Source organism: Hippocampus guttulatus, chromosome 2 (genome assembly GCF_054856545.1).
Source record: "Hippocampus guttulatus isolate MCC_2025c chromosome 2, RoL_Hgut_1.0, whole genome shotgun sequence".
Lineage (NCBI taxonomy): Eukaryota > Metazoa > Chordata > Actinopteri > Syngnathiformes > Syngnathidae > Hippocampus > Hippocampus guttulatus.
The window spans coordinates 9,346,076-9,367,381 of NC_141262.1; the positions used below are offsets into that span (position 1 = coordinate 9,346,076).

A 21,306-nucleotide genomic window follows, 5' to 3' on the forward strand; every position below is an offset into this window, starting at 1 on the left:
CTGGTTAAGAAAGCTGGCTGTGCACTATTTCTCTCGGTACCCATCCACCATGCTGATGGCAAGGATTTCAAAAAGTTTGTATAATTTTTTTATTTTATCATAGTAACTAATTTTGTGTTGTCAAATAGACTTCTAAAATATTTAAAATATAAATAAACAGGGCAGCCCGGTAGTCCAGTGGTTAGCACATCGACTTCACAGTGCAGTGCAGAGGTTCGATTCCAGCTCCGGCCTCCCTGTGTGGAGTTTGCATGTTCTCCCCGGGCCTGCGTGGGTTTTCTCCGGGTACTCCGGTTTCCTCCCACGTTCCAAAAACATGCATGGCAGGCTGATTGGACGCTCTAAATTGTCCCTAGGTGTGAGTGTGGGCGTGCGTGGTTGTTTGTCTCTGTGTGCCCTGCGATTGGCTGGCAACCAATTCAGGGTGTCTCCTGGGATAGGCTCCAGCACACCCTGTGACCCTAGTGAGGATAAAGCGGTTCGGAAGATGAATGAATGAATGAATGAATGAATAAATAAATAAACAGTGATGTAATTGTTGTTTGATTGATGGCCAGTGTTATCTGCAACAGCCAAACACAGTGTGACTGGAAAAAAAAGTTCGATAGGCAGGTGTATACGCGATGAACACACCAATCTTTGCATGGGAGAGTGCTGCACATTTTTCAAAGTGTGGCATTGTGTAATGTTGCAAGACATGTCATGTGTTTTGCATTGTGGATGACGTGTTTCTCTCGTTAAGTGACATAAGCTTTGTAGAGGTAAACACCCTAAAATCCCTCATACTTGGGCTTTCATTCTAATATTTTCTGAGGTTGTTGTGAGCATTAAGTAAAGATGTCATCATTAATTTTGGGTGACTATTGATTTTAAGCAGGTTTTCACCTATTTTAACATAGCTACAGTCATACTGGCCAATTAAATTTGTCGGGCCCTAACAATACCATTATTGAAGACAATTTAACCACATTTGTTATTTCTGAATTGTGGATCAAACTGGTAGCTCTTTGCATTAATCAGTGCCCGAGAATTCTTTTCTCAGCCTCAAGAAGTTTGATGACCCCTGGTCTTGCAAAATATCCATCCATCCATCCATCCATTTTCGAATCCGCTTATCCTTGCAAGCGTCGCGGGCGTGCTGGAGCCTATCCCAGCTGTCTTTGGGCAGTATAGACGTGCCACCATCCCCTTCCAAAATATCAAAAGAAAGAAAAGTCCACTCATGTGCACAGTGAGACTGCCCTTTGCGCTCAATTTGCGTCGGGAACAAAAATAGGGCCTTGATTGTTCTGACACACATGTTTAAGGGTTTTGAGAAAGAAAATAGTTTTTCCTCCTGCTTAGAATCATAATAAAATGCTTTTTAGGAATCAAACTTCACCCTCATTTTTGATGAAGACTTGTCAATTCTATGATATTGGAAGAGGTAGAAAAATATTACAATTAAAAACTTGGTTTTGGAGGTGGAAATGTTAGAAAACCACTGCTTTAAACATAAGATTTGATGTCTCTTCCCCATGTCCAATATATGATTTGTATTAAATGGTGAAAATATTTCCAGCGAATCCTGCCCCACCTCTCTATTTGTCTCATAGTACTGGAATGTGAGTCGACCACAATAAAATGTGTGTTTTGAGTCATGGCTTTATCAACTCCTGCGTATTGCAATTTGTGCATACAGTGGCTATTTTAAGCCCTCCTCACAGATTTTATAAGAACGTGAACCCCGCCCCTTCTCTGGGTCCTCCCCCTCCACTGACTTGTCAAGTGTGTTGAGAGTGATAGCAAGCAACCAGCAGCCCTGAGGTGTCCCTCACTCTCCTGACGTTCTCTGCTTGCTTCTCTTATCGCTCTTTTGACTTATTTTTGAGGCTGTTTTGACTTTGACGTGAATTAAAAACCTCTGTTTTGGGGACGGCATGGCATTGCGACAACATTCAGACAAGGAGCCGAGCATTGAGTTATTTGTTAAGGTCAGTATTTCAATTTTTCAATAACAATTATAACTTTTAAAAAAAGGTACTTTTCCACAGATTATTTTTTCCACTTGGAGAAAGGCTGTTTGCCATGAAGGAGACACTATTACTTTAAAAATGTGAAAGGCCAAAGCAAGAATCCATATAATCAATAAAAGGACATGTCCTTTTAATTTGCCTGCATGCACTCTTGACTTTTTAATGTTTGTATCGATCAGATGAGCAGTCGGTCTGTTTTTATCAGAGGACAGGCACAACCTTATCACGGCCCAAGTGAGCAGAGAGCATGTTCTGTGATGACAGGCCCCCACAGCAGGCACACCCACTCACCATGCACATGCAGTCAAGAAAATGGGTCCTTGTTTCCCAACAAAACCTTCATTTTCTATACCGGGTCACAGGACAGCTGAGTTTGGGTGGGGTATGTGCCTGGAAGGTTAGCCCGAAAAGCCCCCAAGCTGCAAAATACCTAAGAGTTGTGAAATGTGCTTTCTTGGCTGTGTGAGAGGGAAGGGAGGGACTGATTTTGTCTGGCTTTATTTCTCATTAAAAGCCGAGTTATGGTGTTTTTGACTCTTGAGAATCTCAGCTATTTCAAACATGACACAGGCACACCCAATTTCAATCGATCAGAATTTTTTTTAATAAGCTGTGACAAATAGCTGACCATATTTTATTTTTTGTGCAGTTTATGAATCGTGATCATAAAACCTGTCGGTGCAAAAAAAACTAACCATTGTTATTAGATTAAAAAAAAAATTTAACCAACATTAAAACCCTGACCGAGGTATTAATGGTGACATCTGGAGCAGAGATGCTGGACAAAGGTATTAAAACACCCTGAGTAGTATGACCATCCCATTCAGATTTAGAGGTTCCACTGTCCTTACAAATAGGAACTAACATCAACATTAAAGAACACAATACGAAACAGCGGGGACGCTCAGGTATTTTTTCACCTGCAAATTCATCCTGCAGGTCTGACTGAAGCCTCTCGCAGGCAGGTTTGCTCCACTTTGGTTTGTCTCTACTTAAAATAGTCCGTGGGGTCACATTGTGAGCACATGTTCATTTCTTCTGCTGTAACACAATGCCTGCATCCCAGCTTCCAGCAAACACCCCTCCCTGCATGTGCCTTGGAAAATTAACAAGCAAGAAAGAAATTGGTGTAGTTTCTCTTTGTACGGCAGGCCGGCCATGACGGCGAGAACGTGGGCAACTGTCCCTTCTGCCAGGGGCTCTTCATGGTGCTGTGGTTGAAAGGAGTCAAGTTCACCGTGACCACTGTTGACATGAGGAAGTAAGCACGCCTCCACTTCCTGTCAGCGTTATGTGCTCAAAGACCTTCTATTCAGAAAAGAACTGTCTTTCCCCCCCCCCCCCTCAAAACTTTTCACACCATCGGTGTGTAATAAGAGGTCTGTATCGCCTCCAAACATGCACCTTTTTTTTCCCCCGCATTGTGTGAACTTTGTCATTAGTGATGGAAAAACAGGATCAGGAAGCCTGTAATGGACTCTGGTACTGTAATTGAGAGTGTCAAAACACAAAACACAAAACATGTCCCACTAGTAGGAGGGGCGGGGGGTCAGTCATTGTTTTTGTTTTATTTTATTTTATTTTATATATACACAACAGGCGGCCCGGTAGTCCAGTGGTTAGCACGTCGGCTTCACAGTGCAGAGGTACCGGGTTCGATTCCAGCTCCGGCCTCCCTGTGTGGAGTTTGCATGTTCTCCCCGGGCCTGCGTGGGTTTTCTCCGGGTGCTCTGGTTTCCTCCCACATTCCAAAAACATGCATGGCAGGTTGATTGGACGCTCTAAATTGTCCCTAGGTGTGAATGTGAGCGTGGATGGTTGTTCGTCTCTGTGTGCCCTGCGATTGGCTGGCAACTGATTCAGGGTGTCCCCCGCCTACTGCCCGAAGTCGGCTGGGATAGGCTCCAGCACCCCCCGCGACCCTAGTGAGGATCAAGCGGTTCGGAAAATGGATGGATGGATGGATATACACAACAGACCAGTGAGTTATTTCTCCATCCTGGTGTCTTAACTTCAGGAAGCCCACAGAGCTGAAGGACCTGGCCCCCGGCACCAACCCGCCTTTCTTGCTCTACAACGGCACCCTCAAAACAGACTTCATCAAAATCGAGGAGTTCCTCGAGCAAACACTGGCCCCTCCCAGGTAGGCTACACGTATGCCTTTAATACCATCTGATGAGCTCCAATAGAAGAGTTCCATCAAACCTAGCATGGTAATCAAAACACATCCTCTGTTCAGATAATTTCAAAATGACCCACAAAAAGTTGTCAGCGCCTACATTTCAGAGGATTCATTGGTTGAAATATGGCCAGATTATACCTGTGTATATGACATACCATCTTCCCATTTTTAAAAAAAAAGGGCCAAACACCAGCCACAAAATGAGGAGAAACACCATTTTATCTGTTTCTTTATTCATTCCTGAAATCAGACAAAGCAAAATATCGACCAATTTATCCTCTAGTTGCAGCCGGTGACATCTTTGATTCGCTTAAAATCATGTGAATGGAGGATTCGTTTTGATTGGTCATCTGAATTTCTACTCTCATCACGTGGCTCAAGTTTCGCGCTCACGGTGAGTTTTTCACCTTGCAAGGTGAAAATGAGCAAACATGTTAGATTTTCGATTCATGCATCAGACAACTCACTTGAAATTAAAAAGGGAGCTATCTGCTGTTCAAAAGATCTCAAACAGCATTTTGCTCAGGAGATAGTGCCAGTGAGCGCCACACTTTAGGCTCACTGAAGACCCTCAATTGTCCATAGGAGTGAATGTGAGTATGCATGTCTGGCTGTCTGTATGTGCCCTGCAATTGGCTGGCGACCAGTCCAGGGTGTACCCCCCTTAGCCCGAAGATAGGTAAGACAGCCTCTAGCTCCCTTGCAACTCTAATGAGCAAAGTGGATGGATAATGTTTTATCAAAAAATATAAATACATACAATCGATGGATAATGATATTTTGATTCTCAGGTGGACTGTCAAGTCAAGTCAAGTCAACAGTATTTATAGAGCACTTTCAAACAGCCATCGCTGCATACAAAGTGCTGTACATGGAGCAATTTAACATGCACAATAAACAGTAAGACAAATCGGTAATAAAGGCGGTAGAAAGCACCAAACAGTAAAACCAAGAACAAATCTAAGTCATGCTGAGTCGAATGCCAAAGAATACAAGTGAGTTTTGAGGAGGGTTTTGAAGATGGGCAGCGAGGAGGCTTGCCGAATGTTTAGTGGGAGGTCATTCCAGAGAGAGGGACCAGCAACAGAAAAGGCTCGATCCCCTCTGAGCCTCAGTTTAGTTCTTGGTACTTCTAATAAAGTCTGGTCCACAGACCTGAGGCGCCGGGCAGGTGTGTAGGGGCGGATGAGCTCAGAGAGGTAAGGTGGCGCGAGATTATTCAGAGATTTGAAAACAAATAAGAGGATCTTGAAAATAACTCTAAAATGAATGGGGAGCCAGTGAAGGGATGCCAGAGTAGGAGTTATGTGCTCCCTCTTACGAGTACCAGTCAAGAGGCGAGCGGCGGCATTCTGGACCAGCTGAAGGCGCTTAATGGAGGACTGGCTGACTCCAAAGTAAAGGGCATTGCAGTAATCGAGCCGGGATGTGACAAAGGCATGAATTACCATCTCAAAGTGTTCATGTGAGAGGAGAGGTTTTATTTTGGCCAGCTGTCTAAGGTGAAAGAAGCTGGATTTAACAACGGCACCAATTTGCCGATCGAGTTTGAAATCACTGTCCAGTTTAAGGCCCAAGTTTGAGACTGTTGACTTAAGATAAGGAGACAGGGGGCCCAAGTCTACAGGATGGAATGTACAAGGGCCACTGGGACCAAACAATATCACCTCTGTCTTCTTTTCATTGAATCTCAAGAAATTTTGTGCCATCCAGGTTTTGATTTCTTCCAGACAGGATAGGAGTGGCCTTAATGAGAAGGCGTCTTTCTTGCTCAGTGGGACATAGATCTGGCAGTCATCTGCATAGCAGTGGAAGGGAATACCATGTTTCCTTAAGATGGAACCCAATGGGAGCAGATACAGCGAGAACAGCAGAGGCCCCAGAATTGAGCCCTGTGGAACATCACATGACAGGGGAGCAGTGCGTGACTCAGAGCAGCCAAGGCTGACACAGAAGGTTCTATCAGCTAAATAGGACCTAAACCACTCAAGAGCACTGCCGCCAATGCCCACCAAGTGCTGCAAACGAGACAGCAGAATACTGTGATCCACTGTATCAAATGCTGCAGTTAAGTCCAATAAAACTAGACACACGTGGTCTCCAGAGTCATTTGCCAGGAGGATGTCATTAGAAACGCGTAACAGGGCTGACTCCGTGCTATGCATCGTCTTGAAACCTGACTGGAAGACCTCCAAGATGTTACGTTCATCCAAGAAAATTTTCAACTGCATGTGCACGACTTTTTCCAGAATTTTGGAAATGAAAGGCAGCTTGGAAATGGGCCTGAAACTTGACAGTACAGACTGTACTATTCATGCCCTACGGCATACATGATTCAAACGCCTAAGTAAAAATTGTGTCATTGTTATTGTTTAGATGACAATTGAGATGTCAAACTTGTCCTTTTTCTGTGAATTTGGGTACATATACAGTATGTTAAGAAGTTGTGTGACGCTATGACAACACTCACGGTTCAGTGTGTACCACGGTTCTAATTCGGATTCAGATTCAGAAAACTTTATTTATCAACGTGGGGCAATTCGAGAGGTCACCAGCTACAATGCGGGAACAAAATGTAAAACATGAAAGTCATTTTCTTTTGCATAAACACACATAGACTTGATGAAAATTGACCGCTATCTGTAAATCCTAAGGCAAGGTATGCTGTATGTGCAACATGCACATATCTGTACATTAACCGGCAAGAATAACTTTTGTTTGGTAATGAAGTGATGCCTCCATGAGTAAAAATGCTGTCACTGCTCTAACTATATTTGCTGCACAGCAGTTTGCACTCACGTTTTTAGACCTGGGGTTCAACAATTAACCAATCCCAAGAGTTGGTATGTGGCTCATCTGCATGAGACAGAACTGCTTCCTCAAAACAGGCGGATTTCAGGGAAGCTTGAAAAAGAAGCTTAATAAACCTGCTTTAAGTCTTTTTCCTTGAGTTACCGGTACTTTTTATTGATGAAGTCACATCAGACTTATTATGACGCAGAGATCTGAAAATGCACAATAGGTCTCCTTTAAGTATTTCACAAGAAAACAACGATTATGGACCACCCCATTTGTCCATTTACAAGACTACAAAGTGTTTATTGATGAATTTGCTGTATGCACCACATGCACAGATACACATGGGAATTGACAAGTGTCATTTGTTAGCTTGGCGATGAAGTGCAGTTTTCATGGGTGAAAATCCAACCGGTGCTTTGGATTTATTGTACTGCAGTTCACACTGACGTATATAGACTTTAGGTTCGTGACGGAACTCATTCGGACCTCGGGGAATCTTGGAGAAACAGGTGGAACTCAAACTACAAGGATAGGTAGGAAAGTTCTTGAAAAGGTTAGTGCTGTAGAAAAAAAGCACCAAAGGTTCACCAAGTAGCCCTGCTGCCATGTCCATATCTTTTTAAAGACATTGCTTTTTGGTATATCACTCAAATTGCATTGTATCTAATAAAATGTCCCATGCGTGCATAAACTAAGAATGAGAAGCATGTTGAAAACAAACACGTCCTCCCTTTGCAGGTATCCTCACCTCAGCCCTCTAAACAAAGAGTCCTTTGACGTGGGCGCTGACATTTTTGCAAAGTTTTCTGCCTTCATCAAGAACACACCAAACAATGCCTGTGAGTGGGCTTCCTTTTGGGCACTGTTGAAGTTTTATCCGAGATTAAAAAATCAGAACAAAATTCTATGTCTGATCTTTCAGTTCAAGAGAAAAACCTGCTACGTGAGTTTAAGCGTCTGGACAATTACCTGAACTCTCCCCTACCCGAAGAAATCGACCACAACTCAAGTGAGACAGTCGGTGTCTCCAAGAGGAAGTTCCTGGACGGGGACCGCCTCACTTTAGCCGATTGCAACCTTCTCCCCAAACTGCACGTCATCAGGGTGAGACAATCACAGAGAAGAATCATCATACATACTGGACTAAACAACAAAGAAAAGAAATAATACACAGGCTAGAGGGTCAAGAGCTGCACCTGCAAAAACAAGTACTTGCAAGTCGCAAATAAAAATACACCATCCATTTTTTCGGAAACATTGATGAAGGATGAATCATTTATTAATGCCAGACTGGCTATTAATACATTTTGCAAACATGTGTAATGTATAATTGAAGATCGACTGCATAGTAATCCCGTTTTACATTCCAGAACACCCACCACAGATGAAAATCACCTCTACCATTTATGATTTGTACATGATACCAATATAAAAGATGCATGTGAGGTGCAGGGATTACAGTATTTCTGTACACCAGAGTCGCCATCCTCATGTTATAGACTGGATTATCTCTGACTTTGAATGAGTGTGGCTTCAAAAGATGTGGACTGGCCTGTTGAATGATGTCAAAGCGAATGAGAATGTACAGTAGGACGTGTTGGCTCAGGAGTCTGAGCTAACTGTAGCTAACCGTTTGCCAGGCTGCATGTTGAGTAATTCAGTGGAAGTTGTGGCCGCTGGTTGCTCGTGAGAGAATGTGCTTCTTAAGTGTTTGTTTTTCCTACTCTTTGTTCAATACAGCCGCTGAAAGTGCACTGGCAGTAATGTTATGGCAGACTGGCTAACAATGTTTACAGCAGACGTGCAGTTATGCAAGCTTTGCACTAGACCAGGGGTGGGCAATTATTTTCCGGGGGGGGCCAAATGAGAAGCAGAAAATATTGTGGAGGGCCGGGCCAAAAGTTAGAAATAGAAATAGAAAATAAAGAAGATAGCACAATGTCTTTGTATGCCAGTAATAATGTAACATTCTCATCCACCATCACACTCAGCACCGGTTCTCCTCAAGGATGTGTACTGAGCCCCCTGTTGTTCACGCTCTACACATTTGACTGCTCTCTGACTCTTATTAGCGGTACAGTTTGCGGAAAGTTTTTAACATGATAACAATCAAACCATTCTAGTAAATGTTCATTTACTCGAGCCACAAGCAATTCACTCTGAGCATGGAAATTGCCAGAATCGGACTGAGTAAGAATTCCTTCCTTGTTTTTCAAAGTCTCATAGATTTGAGTCTTTCCGACTCCAGGCGTCTCCTGAATGTTTCGTACTTTGTTACCCGCTTCGTTTAATCAGATACATATCACTTTCCCTTCCATGGTCATTACTCTCTCCCACTTTCTTCGTCTTCCCCTCCCTCCCTGTGCTCTGCAACTTGAAGTAACTGTGCCACCTGGTGTTGAAATACCTGTCATTACAAGTCCAAACGAAATGAATGCAATCAAACCTTAATTGTGCACCAATCTTCGGCGGGCTGGATTAAAAAGACCAACGGGCCGGATCCAGCCCGCGGGCCGTAGTTTGCCCACTCCTGCACTAGACACATTGCACTAGACACATTGCACTTCATCTTCTTTTTTTCATTAAGCATGAGCTATTCCCAAATTTTGGGCATCTTCTTTCCACATTCCTTCCTGCACATAATGCTGCAGTAGTCTATAGTAACAGTCTGTGTGGAAAAAATGATTACCATAAAAATCACAGCAATATAGCGAGAGATTTGCAACATAAAATTAGATATGTATGATTGAGACGTCCACAATATAGTGTAACTGCAAACAGTGAAGGATATGGCAAGGAACGACTGTACAATTATGAGGAGAATCATGGCCTCAGTCAAAACTGTACGATGGAAAATGGACAGTAAATAAAGGTTAAAATGTGTGAAGGTACACCATGGCTTGGCATGAGGATTTAGTGTGTAATAGTTTTTTAATGCTTCCGTTTCAATCCAGGTTGCCTCCAAGAAGTACTGCGGCTTTGACATCCCAGTCCAGTTGACAGGTGTGTGGCGATACCTGCACAACGCCTATGAGCGGGAAGAGTTCAAACAGACGTGTCCGGCTGAAATCGAAATCGAGAAGGCTTACTTGGGAGTGGTCAGTAACAGGAAATAAAATGTTCATTCACCATCTGTACATGGTGCTGTATGGTGCCAAAGATGTAACAGCCATCAATCATCTTAACACAGGGATGGGGAACCTTTGGTTTTTTTATTTTTATTTTTTTTAATACTTCGGAGGTTTAATTTGTTTTTAGAATTGCTGTGTTTGGCGCACCTGCCACTGGTTTCCCACTACTGCCTTTAGAACTCAAATCACAGAACACAGCGTTTTAGTGCTTTTGACTGTTTCAGTCACCTACAAGACCAATTGTGCAATTGACTGTTTATTTAATTTGCAAGACTTGTGTTTATAGTGTACATACATACAGAATATTTTCAATGATTGTTAGTGAGTAACAATCAGAACCCTTCAAAACTGTTCCTTTTAATAATGCAGAAAATTAATATTCTTTTCTATCTTATTCTGTATTAACACAACTGACATGATGGTGAATGTGCCACTACCATACTAATAAAATATTCAAATGTGTTTATTTTAAATCTCATATTGGTAAAATGGTAAAACACATGAAAATGTGTTTTACCATTTTTGCTTTGACTTTTTCCAAGACAATGTTTAGCTTCATGTATAAATTAAGGCACAAACTATCAAATAATCAAATAAGTCAACAATTCTACTTGTCCTGGTTCCATTAGACGGATAATTTACTCTTACTCAGACTACCTGGTCACAGTCTGTGATTATTTCTGACTTTACTCATTTGTTTTTGTAAAAGTGTGCTGTCTCCTCTAAGAGGGATGATGTGTTGGGGCTCATCTCATTTGTCTAATTGTCTAATCCTAGGTCCTCGCTCCTCTGTTAACATGATAACACTTCCCACCAAACATTCCATTGAGGATGGAGGAGATTGACAAAATGGCAAGGCTTGATTGAGAAGGTAGAAATGTTTTGGGGTAATGAGACGATCACTCCTTGATGTCGTCATTTCGTGGAGACGTCTCATAAAGATAATGTCACATCATTGACGCGTGTCACAAATGGACCATCTGCATGTCAGAATCGTGATGAGTACCACAAATGTGCACTTCACCCTTTGTGTTTCAAGTGGGATTAAATTGAAATCAAATACCAACAGGTTTCCGCTTCATAACTTTGCAGATGCAAAGACGAGTGTGACTGGTCTGTCCCAACTGTGTCTCCCCCACCTCAGTGAATATTTGGAATGATTTGTGAATTTGTAAAATGTTGATATATTGTTTATGAATTACACTGAATGCGAAAAACTGTGAAGAACCTTCAAAACGTTTTTAGTTGTGTTTATGTGGCCAAATGCATTTGAGAAATAGCACCCTGATTACTACAAACCTGAGAAACAGATCATAGGTTCAGCTCGAGTCAAGTCTTTTTGGTGGCATTTACAGCCCCAAATAGAACAGACACTCAGCACAATATGTACAGTATATTCAACCTAAAACAATCCAAAAATGACACAAACAATGATTATGACAAGTTAATTTAAAGTCCGGCGTCATATACTGTCCAGCTGGTACACGGCCGATTTCATACATCACTATTAAGGAGCTGAAAGACTTCCATAAAGAATACACCAGACATCCCTTGAGATAAGTTAGCCGGTGGAAGCTCCTCAATGCCCGATCTTCGCACTTCAATGTGCAATTAAGACAATTGAGATGCTCCTTAATACGGTTGTTTTCAATGTTTTGAGGAGTGAGAAACAATGAACATTGCAATTAAGGCACATGAGATGAGCCTTTAGCACAGATTTCTTTAAATATAAATGTACGATCAATTGGCCCCTTGAAGCTGAAGACAGAGGGCAGCCATTTTATGTTGCAACTGTTACTTCGTAGAAATATCCCAAATAAAACACACATCACTTGTCTAATAATTTATTCAGTCACAAAACAAAAACCCAAAACATTTTTACAATTTTAAAAAATAGATTTTCTTCATTCAGTGTTGAAAGGAGTCTTGTGGTGGTGTCGCCAATGATGTCTAATTGGTCACGCAGTATTTCCAGAAGCACGCTGTTAAAGGCACACAGAATTAGTCAAGACAATTGGAACCAGGAAATGTAGCTTGCGTTGTAACAAATAGTACCAAACAAAGGTATTTGTTGCTCTGATCATCATTGTAGAATTTTCTTTACCTTAAAAACTTTTAGACAGTGATGATATTGATAATATGTATTTGACAGATATACAGACATAAAGGTCCTCAATCATACTCTTCAAATGAATTCATGCTATACCATAGTACTGTCTTGCCAAAAATGCTAAAATGACAATACGTTAACTGGCCACACCACAACATTAAGTACCCCGATACAATCTCATAAAATCTAACAGCTGCATCCGAAATTCTCCCTTTACAAAGAAAATAATATTCAGTTAAGAAGCATAAGCGAGTAGTTCATTTAACAATAGGTTTATTACTGTGGTTAAAGTACATCGTGATTTAAAATGGTGCTGTGTCATACTGAAAGCTGGTTCAATTATTTCGGTTATCTCATGCTTGTTTTATTTTTAAAAAAATGACTACTATAGGTCTTTTCCCACATTGTCTTTTGTTTTGACACATTTTTTTACCCATTATTTTTACACATTACTAATTGAATGTGTTGAACACGAGAACAATTGGTTGAACCATCTTGGACACTTCAACAGTCTGAGAAGTTTTGTATAACTCCACCACTTCCTCATTCTGCATGAGCCTTGCAACATTGCGTCAACTCAAGATTGAAATAAGAGATGATTTTTAGACAGTATCGTGTGAAAATAGTTAGGTGAGTTACTTTTGGTTGGGACTGTTTTGTTAAAAATCTATACTGTCATGGCTTGTTGCAGAAAGAAGTGTATCACTCACGAAGGAAAATTTCCATGACATTAATATCTACCGATCGCAATGCTGAGCCAGCTCATTGCTATTTATTGCATAAGTCATGGCTGTTAAATATTTGAAAAAGAGTTCGCATCCTGCTGAAGCTGCGGCCCTGTGACTTGACCTCAGATAAGTGGAAGAAAATGGATGGGTGGCTGAAGGAAAATAAGAGTGGGAAAAATATACTTGTGGGAGCGTTGTGAGGAAAACATGTCAGCGTTATCCAAGTGGAGGAGAGAACAGAGAAGAAACCGTTTGTATCAAAACGCCGAAACGTTTCACCATTTTTCAGGGCCACACTGAGTGCGCATAACTGACAATTTTTCTTCAAACTAATTTTTCAAGATGATTTTTTTTGTTGTTGTCCTGATTCTGAAACTGCCCTTGTTTTTTTTCCCTAACACATCAGGTTTTGACAACAGTAATACTAATAATAATAATACTATTGTATTATAACAATAAAATATAAAATATATAACTTAAGAATATATTCATGTACTATTCATGACTTAAGAGATAGGTTGAGGGTTTGAAACAGCAAACTCCATAGGCAGATGTGCTTACCCCTAATACACTGTGCTGCCACATTTTGACTCAAGTTCCCAAATGCGGTTCCCTGTCACATAACACCTAAATAAAATGGAACCCTAATTAATGTAGAGATAATATGCTTCCTACAAATTACTGCTTGTGTTAAAATGACTAATTTGTTGTGTAGTTTTGACTCACCTCTCTTATTGGTTTTGGGCACGCCTTGCTCTGACCTGACAAAAGCTTGAGAGCGAAGCTTGTCAGCTGCAGCCAGCTTAAGAACCACTGCCTTAAGACCCTCAATCTTCAAATAGAAACACAAAAACATGACAGACAGATGGACGGGAAGTTTTTATTTAATTTATTTTTGCATTTATTCAGATTGGCTTAGATTTACCATGGTTGCATAGTTATCCTGCTGTGCTGAAACGTCAGGCCCTTTCACCAAAAATGGAAGATTCCACATAAATGTTTTAATGCATCACTTGCTGATGTCTACAGTTTAAACGAACCAAATGAATAGACGTTCAACTACCTTTGTTCCAGGATTGACTTTGCACATTGTGCTGCATCAGTAGAGGATACAGATTATTCACCTCGCTCTGTTCCCCTTCTGTAGTGTAAGAGGCATCTTCTGACACCAGCTTCTGAAGGAAATCTGTGCAGAATCACATTCATATTACCATACATAACTCGCTAGCATTGTGCAGAGGCCTTGTATCTGCAAAATCATCACTATTCAGGAAAACAAAAAAACGGTATGTTTGTTCGGCCTTTAACATTCCATCATCAAAGGGAACAAACCATGTTTATCACTTTCGAGTTATTGGAGGTCTCAGACAGAATGCAGCGGTGTTTAGGGTTTTCTTTTTTTCTTATTATTGAAAACACACCTCTTTTGAAATAAAGATGTAGCATTCAATTCAAAACAAGAGAGCAATTATAAAATAAAATGAGATAATGAACCATTCAACTGAAAAAGACAATACAAATGTTATTAAAATAAGTTTTCCATCTGGATGTAACAAAAAGAGGGCACAACAAGTTAGCTCAAGGAAATGTATTCAACTGAAAGCAAACAAAAAGGAAGGCAGATATAAAAATTGAAGTTTTCCATGCAGTATGATGTGTCAAAAAGACAGCACAATCGTTTTTTTTAATAAAAGGTAGTATGAAAAATAAAAGATTTTAATATTGTTCCTTTTTTGTTAAAAAAAAGTATATTTTATCATTGTTGTTTATTTTTACATTAAAAACAACCTTCCCAACTCATTTTAACAGTGGAGTATTCACTTATTGTAGCATATAAAGGCAGGGAGTAGCGTTATTATGTAGAAAATAAAAATCACGTATCTTAGAGATTTTAACACGACAAATATTGTTTTTACAATGCGAATTTGATCTTACCTGACTGTGTCTCCAGGTTGGAGTCAGAATAGAGAGGTAGTGCGTGTGTCCATCTTGCAGCGAGGAGGTAAAGCACAGCTAGAGACAGCATGTTGACTTTGCAGTTGGCCTAGTTGCTACAAGCTTGGCAAAGAACTTCACTTATATAACCGCACGCAGGCCATCCATCACAAGCGATCAATACATTATCATCAGAGCCAGCATCGCTCCTTAATGGATTGGGCGTCATAGACGCCATTTAGGGGATGCTTGTCAAGTCGGCTGCGGCCTATCTGTGCTTGGACAGGAGAGCCTAACAAATGTTTACCCTTCCTCACGAATAACGCATGGCTGTCCGGCGAACCTGTCATGCTTTAATGTGCCGCGAGTCCAGGTCTGGTGTCCTCTACAGCGTCATCGCTCACTCACGTCTGATGGTTTTGTGCCACAAAGCAGCCACATGGACGTCAATGCAAGATCTGACGCCATTTTCGGTTAAATAACCCACCCAACATTTGTCTCATTTAGCAAACATGTCAATTAATTAAAAAAAAAAAAAAAGACAATATGCCCTGAAAAATGGTGTGGTGAATTCCCTGAACAAATGCTTTATTCAGTGTGTGCACCAAGAGCATTTAATCCAGTTAACCCCCCACCCCCTCACAATATTAGTTTTTGGTTTTTTTGCGTGTGATTACATGGCCTTGCAAAATTCAGGTTTTGAAAGGGTTGTCAATGCATGTAAGGTACTTTGCGTTTTTATTTCTCCAACTGAATTTTAGGAGAAACAAATGAAAAACATTTGAGACACAAGACAGAGTAAAATGAGACAGAAGTGAGATTCGCAGATTTGTCTCACAAGCAATTGATGAGCAAGCTTTGATTAGTAAAATTTTCCTTTGAGTTGGCTTTAAGCCAAGTTTAAGGTTTCAATGTAGAGTTAGCCAACAGGGGTTGTAGCTCAAATCAAGGCATGGCTGTGTTTACATGTGGGTTTCAAGGACATTTGGGGTTCGTAGTTACAGTAATAATTGTTCAAATCACAGTTACCAGCCGGAATTCATGTTTAAACATGTGTCAAGGTTTGAAATAATAGTTCCAATTCAAGTGTTAGGGTTCCAACTGCGGGTGTGGGTTTGTGCGTGTGGACATGGTGGAGACCTGAAAAGCAGCGGTTCTTCCTTACTTAATCTATCCTTGCTTTATTCCTTCTATCTTTCTTACTCCCCCTCCTTCCTTTAAATACTACAATAATAATTTAATAGAGTGTACAGTATACTTATATTGTTGAGCAGTATTTCAAATGCAGTATTTTGTATTTTGACTTTCATGTAGTTAAACGAGGTCATCAGAAGGTGAACATTTTATATTGCTGTATTGATAAGATATTCTGAACTCACCATTTTAGACTGATTTTATTCTTGTAATACATATTTTCTCACATCAATCATTTAAAAATTCACAGAAAACTATGAAATCTTGAACATTTCTATTTTTTGTTGTCCGTCCTTTTGGTGATGGGAATTGGCTGACATTTTACAACCATTTACTCAAGTGTAAACTAGTCTGATAATTCAAAAAATATCTCGGGAGATTCGAGAAAGTTTATAGGGCTGCCAGAGCCTTTTGTCAAAGTGAAAGCTCCCTATAATGAACCCCAGATAGTGTCAGATGATGTATTAGCTTCTCTCAGCGTCTCTGAAGTTGTTAGCGAAAATGACATTTCATACATCTTGCTGCTGAGCCGGGTTTAAACAGAAAACAAGTTTGGGCCGTCGAAACCTGAAAGGGGCATACTATAGATTCATAATTCTTATATCCACCTATGATAGTTGGAATGTCACCTCTCTGGCAGGGAAGGAGCCCGAGCTGGTGTGCGAGGCAGAGAATTTCCGACTGGATATAGTCGGACTTGCCTCCACACACAGCCTGGGTTCTGGTACCAGTTCTCTCGAGAGGGGTTGGACTCTCTTCCACTCTGGAGTTGCTCACGGTGAGAGGCGCAGAGCAGGTGTGGGCATACTCATTGCCCCCCGGCTCAGTGCCTGTACATTGGGGTTCACACCGGTAGACGAGAGGGTTGCCTCCCTCTGCCTTCGGGTAGGTGGACGGGTCCTGACTGTTGTTTGTGCATATGCACCAAACAGCAGCTCAGCATACCCACCCTTTTAGGAGTCCTTGGAGGGTGTGCTGGAGAGTACTCCTGCTGGGGACTCCCTTGTTCTGCTGGGGGACTTCAATGCTCACGTGGGCAATGACAGTGAGACCTGGAGGGGCGTGATTGGGAGGAACGGCCCCCCCGATCAGAACTCGAGTGGTGTTTTGTTATTGGACTTTTGTGCTCGCCACGGATTGTCCATAACAAACACCTTGTTCAAACATAAGGGTGTCCATATGTGCACTTGGCACCAGGACACCCTAGGCCGCAGTTCGATGATCGACTTTGTAGTTGTATCATCGGATTTGCGGCCGCATGTTCTGGACACTCGGGTGAAGAGAGGGGCGGAGCTGTCAACTGATCACCACCTGGTGGTGAGTAGGCTCCGATGGTGGGGGAAGATGCCGGTCCGTCCTGGCAGACCCAAACGTATTGTGAGGGTTTGTTGGGAGCGTCTGGCGGAATCCCCTGTCAGAAGGAGTTCCCTGAAAGACTCCCACCTCCGACACAGCTTTTCCCATGTTCCGGGGGAGGCGGGGGACATTGAGCCCGAGTGGACCATGTTCCGTGCCTCTATTGTTGAGGCGGCCAATCTGAGTTGTGGCCGTAAGGTGGTTGGTGCCTGTCGTGGCGGCAACCCCCGTACTCGCTGGTGGACACCAGCAGTAAGGGATGCCGTCAAGCTGAAGAAGGAGTCCTATTGAGCCTTTATGGCCTGTGGGACCCCAGAGGCAGCTGACGGGTATCGACTGGCCAAGCGGAACGCAGCTTCGGTGGTCGCCGAGGCAAAAACCAGAGCGTGGGAGGAGTTCGGTGAGGCCATGGAAGCCGACTTCCAGACGGCTTCGAGGATATTCTGGTCCACCATCCGACGTCTCAGGAGGGGGAAGCAGTGCACCACTAACACTGTGTACAGTGGGGATGGGGCGCTGCTGACTTCGACTCGGGACGTTGTGAACCGGTGGGCAGAGTACTTCGAAGACCTCCTCAACTCCACCAACACGCCTTCCTTGGAGGAAACAGAGCGTGGGGATTCTGAGGTGGGCTCTCCTATCTCTGTGGTTGAAGTCACCGATGTGGTTAAAAAGCTCCTCGGTGGCAAGGCCCCAGGGGTGGATGAGATCCGCCCGGAGTTCCTCAAGGCTCTGGATGTTGTGGGGCTGTCCTGGTTGACACGCCTCTGCAACATCGCGTGGTCAACAGGGAGAGTGCCTCTGGATTGGCAGACCGGGGTGGTAGTCCCTCTTTTTAAAAAGGGGGACCGGAGGGTGTGTTCCAACTACAGAGGGATCACACTCCTCAGCCTCCCTGGTAAGGTCTATTTAGGGGTGCTGGAGAGGAGGGTCCGTCAGGAAGTCGAGCCTCAGATTGAGGAGGAGCAGTGTGGTTTTCGTCCCGGCCGTGGAACAGTGGACCAGCTCTACACCCTTAGCAGGGTCCTTGAGGGTATGTGGGAATTCGCCCAACCAGTCTACATGTGTTTTGTGGACTTGGAGAAGGCGTTTGACCGTGTCCCTCGGGGAGTTCTGTGGGGGGTGCTTCGTAGGTATGGGGTACCGAGCCCCCTGATACAGGCGGTTCGGTCACTATACCACCGATGTCAGAGTTTGGTCCGCATTGCCGGCAGTAAGTCGGAATCGTTTCCAGTGGGGGTAGGACTCCGCCAAGGCTGCCCTTTGTCGCCGATTCTGTTCATAACCTTTATGGACAGAATTTCTAGGCGCAGCCGAAGCGTTGAGGGGGTCCGTTTTGGGGGCCTCAGTATTGCATCCCTGCTTTTTGCAGATGATGTGGTGCTGTTGGCTCCTTCAAACAGGGCTCTCCAACTCTCACTGGAGCGTTTCGCAGCCGAGTGTGAAGCGGCTGGGATGAAGATCAGCACCTCCAAATCTGAAACCATGGTCCTCAGTCGGAAAAGGGTGGAGTGCCCCCTCTGGGTCGGGGAGGAGATCTTGCCCCAAGTGGAGGAGTTCAAGTATCTTGGGGTCTTGTTCACGAGTGGGGGCAGGAGGGAGCGAGAGATCGACAGGCGGATCGGTGCAGTGTCTGCTGTGATGCGGACGTTGTATCGGTCTGTCGTGGTGAAGAAGGAGCTGAGCCAAAGGGCGAAGCTCTCAATTTACCGGTCGATCTACGTTCCAACCCTCATCTATGGTCACGAGCTATGGGTCGTGACCGAAAGAACGAGATCCCGGTTACAAGCGGCCGAAATGAGTTTTCTCCGCAGGGTGTCCGGGCTCTCCCTTAGAGATAAGGTGAGAAGCTCGGTCATCCGGGAGGGGCTCAGAGTCGAGCCGCTTCTCCTCCACATCGAGAGGAGCCAGATGAGGTGGCTTGGGCATCTGATTCGGATGCCTCCTGAGCGCCTCCCTGGTGAGGTGTTCCGGGCACGTCCCACCGGGAGGAGACCCCGAGGAAGACCCAGGACACGCTGGAGAGACTATGTCACCCAGCTGGCCTGGGAACGTCTCGGGATCCCTCGGGGAGAGCTGGAAGAAGTAGCTAGGGAGAGGGAAGTCTGGGCTTCCCTGCTAAAGCTGTTGCCCCCGCGACCCGGCCCCGGATAAGCGGTAGATGATGGATGGATGGACCTATGATAGTGCAGCTAATTTACATGACAGCACCTGCAAATTGACTTGGCAGCTCAGCTGCTTAAAGAGCCAGAGGGTTAGCTGAGTTAAATTTTGTTTGAAGAGCAACTTTGTGTCGGTTAACAAGACTAGCTTCAGTTAAGGAGGGCATACTTAGGTATTCCATGATGTTGACAATGAGTTGGCGGATGGTGTGGTATTTCTGGTTGCTGATGTGTCCATAACATGTGCCACAGAGATGAAACACACGCTAGTTGATAAACATCATCCACCTACTTGGGTTGAAGTGCTGCATCTTTACATGAAAATGATTTCTTTAAAAGGTCTTCTGTATGTTCTGTACTTAACATTTTAGACTCAAGCCTTACCATTAACCACAGCAAGCTTCACATCTAGTTGTTATGGTAACAAAAGCTGTACTTGATATTAACACTGAAGAAGCGATCCATCCATCCATTTTCCAATCCGCTTATCCTCACACGGATCGTGGGCATGCTGGTGTCTATCCTAGCTGTCTTCGGGCAGTTCTCCCATTGATATATGCTAAAGAGGCAAAAAAAAAAAAAGGTTTGGTTGAGATCATAAGGGAAGCCCAAACTGGATTTATGTCAAACCGACATACTAGCTCAAACACAAGATATGAGCTTGATTTACTTTATTTCTCTGTTTACCATACATTGATAACATGTACATTTCACGTTTTATGCATATTGATCATAAGTGTTCTTTTTGTACAGCTGAACCTGAAAGTGTGAATCATTTGTTTTTTGACTGCCCCATTTGTGCTGCATCGTTGAAAGATTTGGGGAAAAAAACAAATTACAAACTTACATTAAATGGAAAACAAATTATTACTGTGTTCAAATCTAAAGAAAGGATTGTGTAGAGCACTATTGTTAATTTATACGTTTTGTTAGGAACATTTCACATCCATAAATGTAATTTCACCCCATTATTTAAATTATTTTTGTTTGAGTTAGATAATGATTTAAAGTCTCTTAATCGAATAACAAGTAAAAAAAATTTCAATCAATAATTGCATGTATGTATGTATGTATGTATGCAAAAGCAAAATATGTTAATTTGTTTGCCTGATGTTGTTTTCAAGATATATTTTGTTTAAAAAAACAAACAAAACAAAAACACGCAGATCTTATGCTGCATTCGCTGAACGTGGGAATGCAGACTCTCCCGACCTGCGACCAGAAAAAGTCCACTGGAACCCCCCATTGAATAGGACCGTCCGGGTTGCGGAATTGGCTGGGGGAGGTCCCGGACTTCACTGGCTGGCTTCATTCCGACATCCTAAGCAACTGGAGACACTAATTTCATGTAACACGACATGATTTGTACTGACTGCGTGAACATAGCCGTTATCCCCCTGCATTGTTATTTGAATGTAATTCTTTGAAGATAAGATATACCTGTATTTATATAAATTAAGGGAATTATAAACAAGTTTTACTAGATGTCGAAATGTGTTGTGATTAATCAGAACAACAAACAATTCATCGGGATGAGACATATTTTTTTCCGTTAACATTTGCCTCGAACACTGAGAGGTATGAACTGAAACAATCCGTGTGGGATAATCCCAATTTCCCACATTCATGGAATGCAGCACTAAGCAAGCGTGCGTTTCCTTACATTCTGTATTGTTTGTGTATAGTTCTCAATA

General features: G+C 42.7%; 2 protein-coding genes across 4 annotated transcripts; one reads left to right on the plus strand and one right to left on the minus strand.

The window, feature by feature from the left end:
- Window positions 1-1,783: 1,783 nt before the first annotated feature.
- On the plus strand, window positions 1,784-21,097 carry clic2 (CLIC family member 2). Of its 3 annotated transcripts, none has more exons than XM_086134930.1 (7): window positions 1,784-1,973; window positions 3,167-3,276; window positions 4,033-4,158; window positions 7,735-7,835; window positions 7,919-8,100; window positions 9,951-10,094; window positions 20,779-21,097. In XM_086134930.1, exons 1-7 carry the CDS (start codon window positions 1,920-1,922, stop codon window positions 20,797-20,799), a joined length of 738 nt encoding a protein of 245 aa, XP_085991056.1. In that variant the 5' UTR covers window positions 1,784-1,919; the 3' UTR covers window positions 20,800-21,097. The 3 variants fall into 3 exon arrangements, with proteins under 3 accessions (XP_085991056.1, XP_085991047.1, XP_085991065.1); XM_086134921.1 differs by lacking the exon at window positions 20,779-21,097 and adding an exon at window positions 10,905-11,193; XM_086134939.1 differs by lacking the exon at window positions 20,779-21,097 and having other exon boundaries at window positions 9,951-11,193.
- On the minus strand, window positions 11,958-15,322 carry urp1 (urotensin-related peptide 1). The gene is made up of 5 exons (XM_086134965.1): window positions 14,901-15,322; window positions 14,029-14,151; window positions 13,891-13,931; window positions 13,692-13,797; window positions 11,958-12,109 (listed from the first exon to the last, which is right to left on the minus strand). Exons 1-5 carry the CDS (start codon window positions 14,989-14,991, stop codon window positions 12,078-12,080), a joined length of 393 nt encoding a protein of 130 aa, XP_085991091.1. The 5' UTR covers window positions 14,992-15,322; the 3' UTR covers window positions 11,958-12,077.
- Window positions 21,098-21,306: the final 209 nt, after the last annotated feature.

Bases quoted from the DNA above. Each gene is read 5' to 3' on its own strand.
- clic2 (XM_086134921.1), top strand. From the start codon at position 1,920: ATGGCATTGCGACAACATTCAGACAAGGAGCCGAGCATTGAGTTATTT. The intron at 1,974-3,166 runs GTCAGTATTTCA...TTTGTACGGCAG, and splicing joins GCATTGAGTTATTTGTTAAG to GCCGGCCATGACGGCGAGAA. The intron at 8,101-9,950 runs GTGAGACAATCA...GTTTCAATCCAG, and splicing joins CCAAACTGCACGTCATCAGG to GTTGCCTCCAAGAAGTACTG.
- urp1 (XM_086134965.1), bottom strand. From the start codon at position 14,991: ATGCTGTCTCTAGCTGTGCTTTACCTCCTCGCTGCAAGATGGACACAC. The intron at 14,152-14,900 runs GTAAGATCAAAT...GATTCTGCACAG, and splicing joins CAACCTGGAGACACAGTCAG to ATTTCCTTCAGAAGCTGGTG. The intron at 13,932-14,028 runs GTAGTTGAACGT...TTTTGGTGAAAG, and splicing joins AAGTCAATCCTGGAACAAAG to GGCCTGACGTTTCAGCACAG.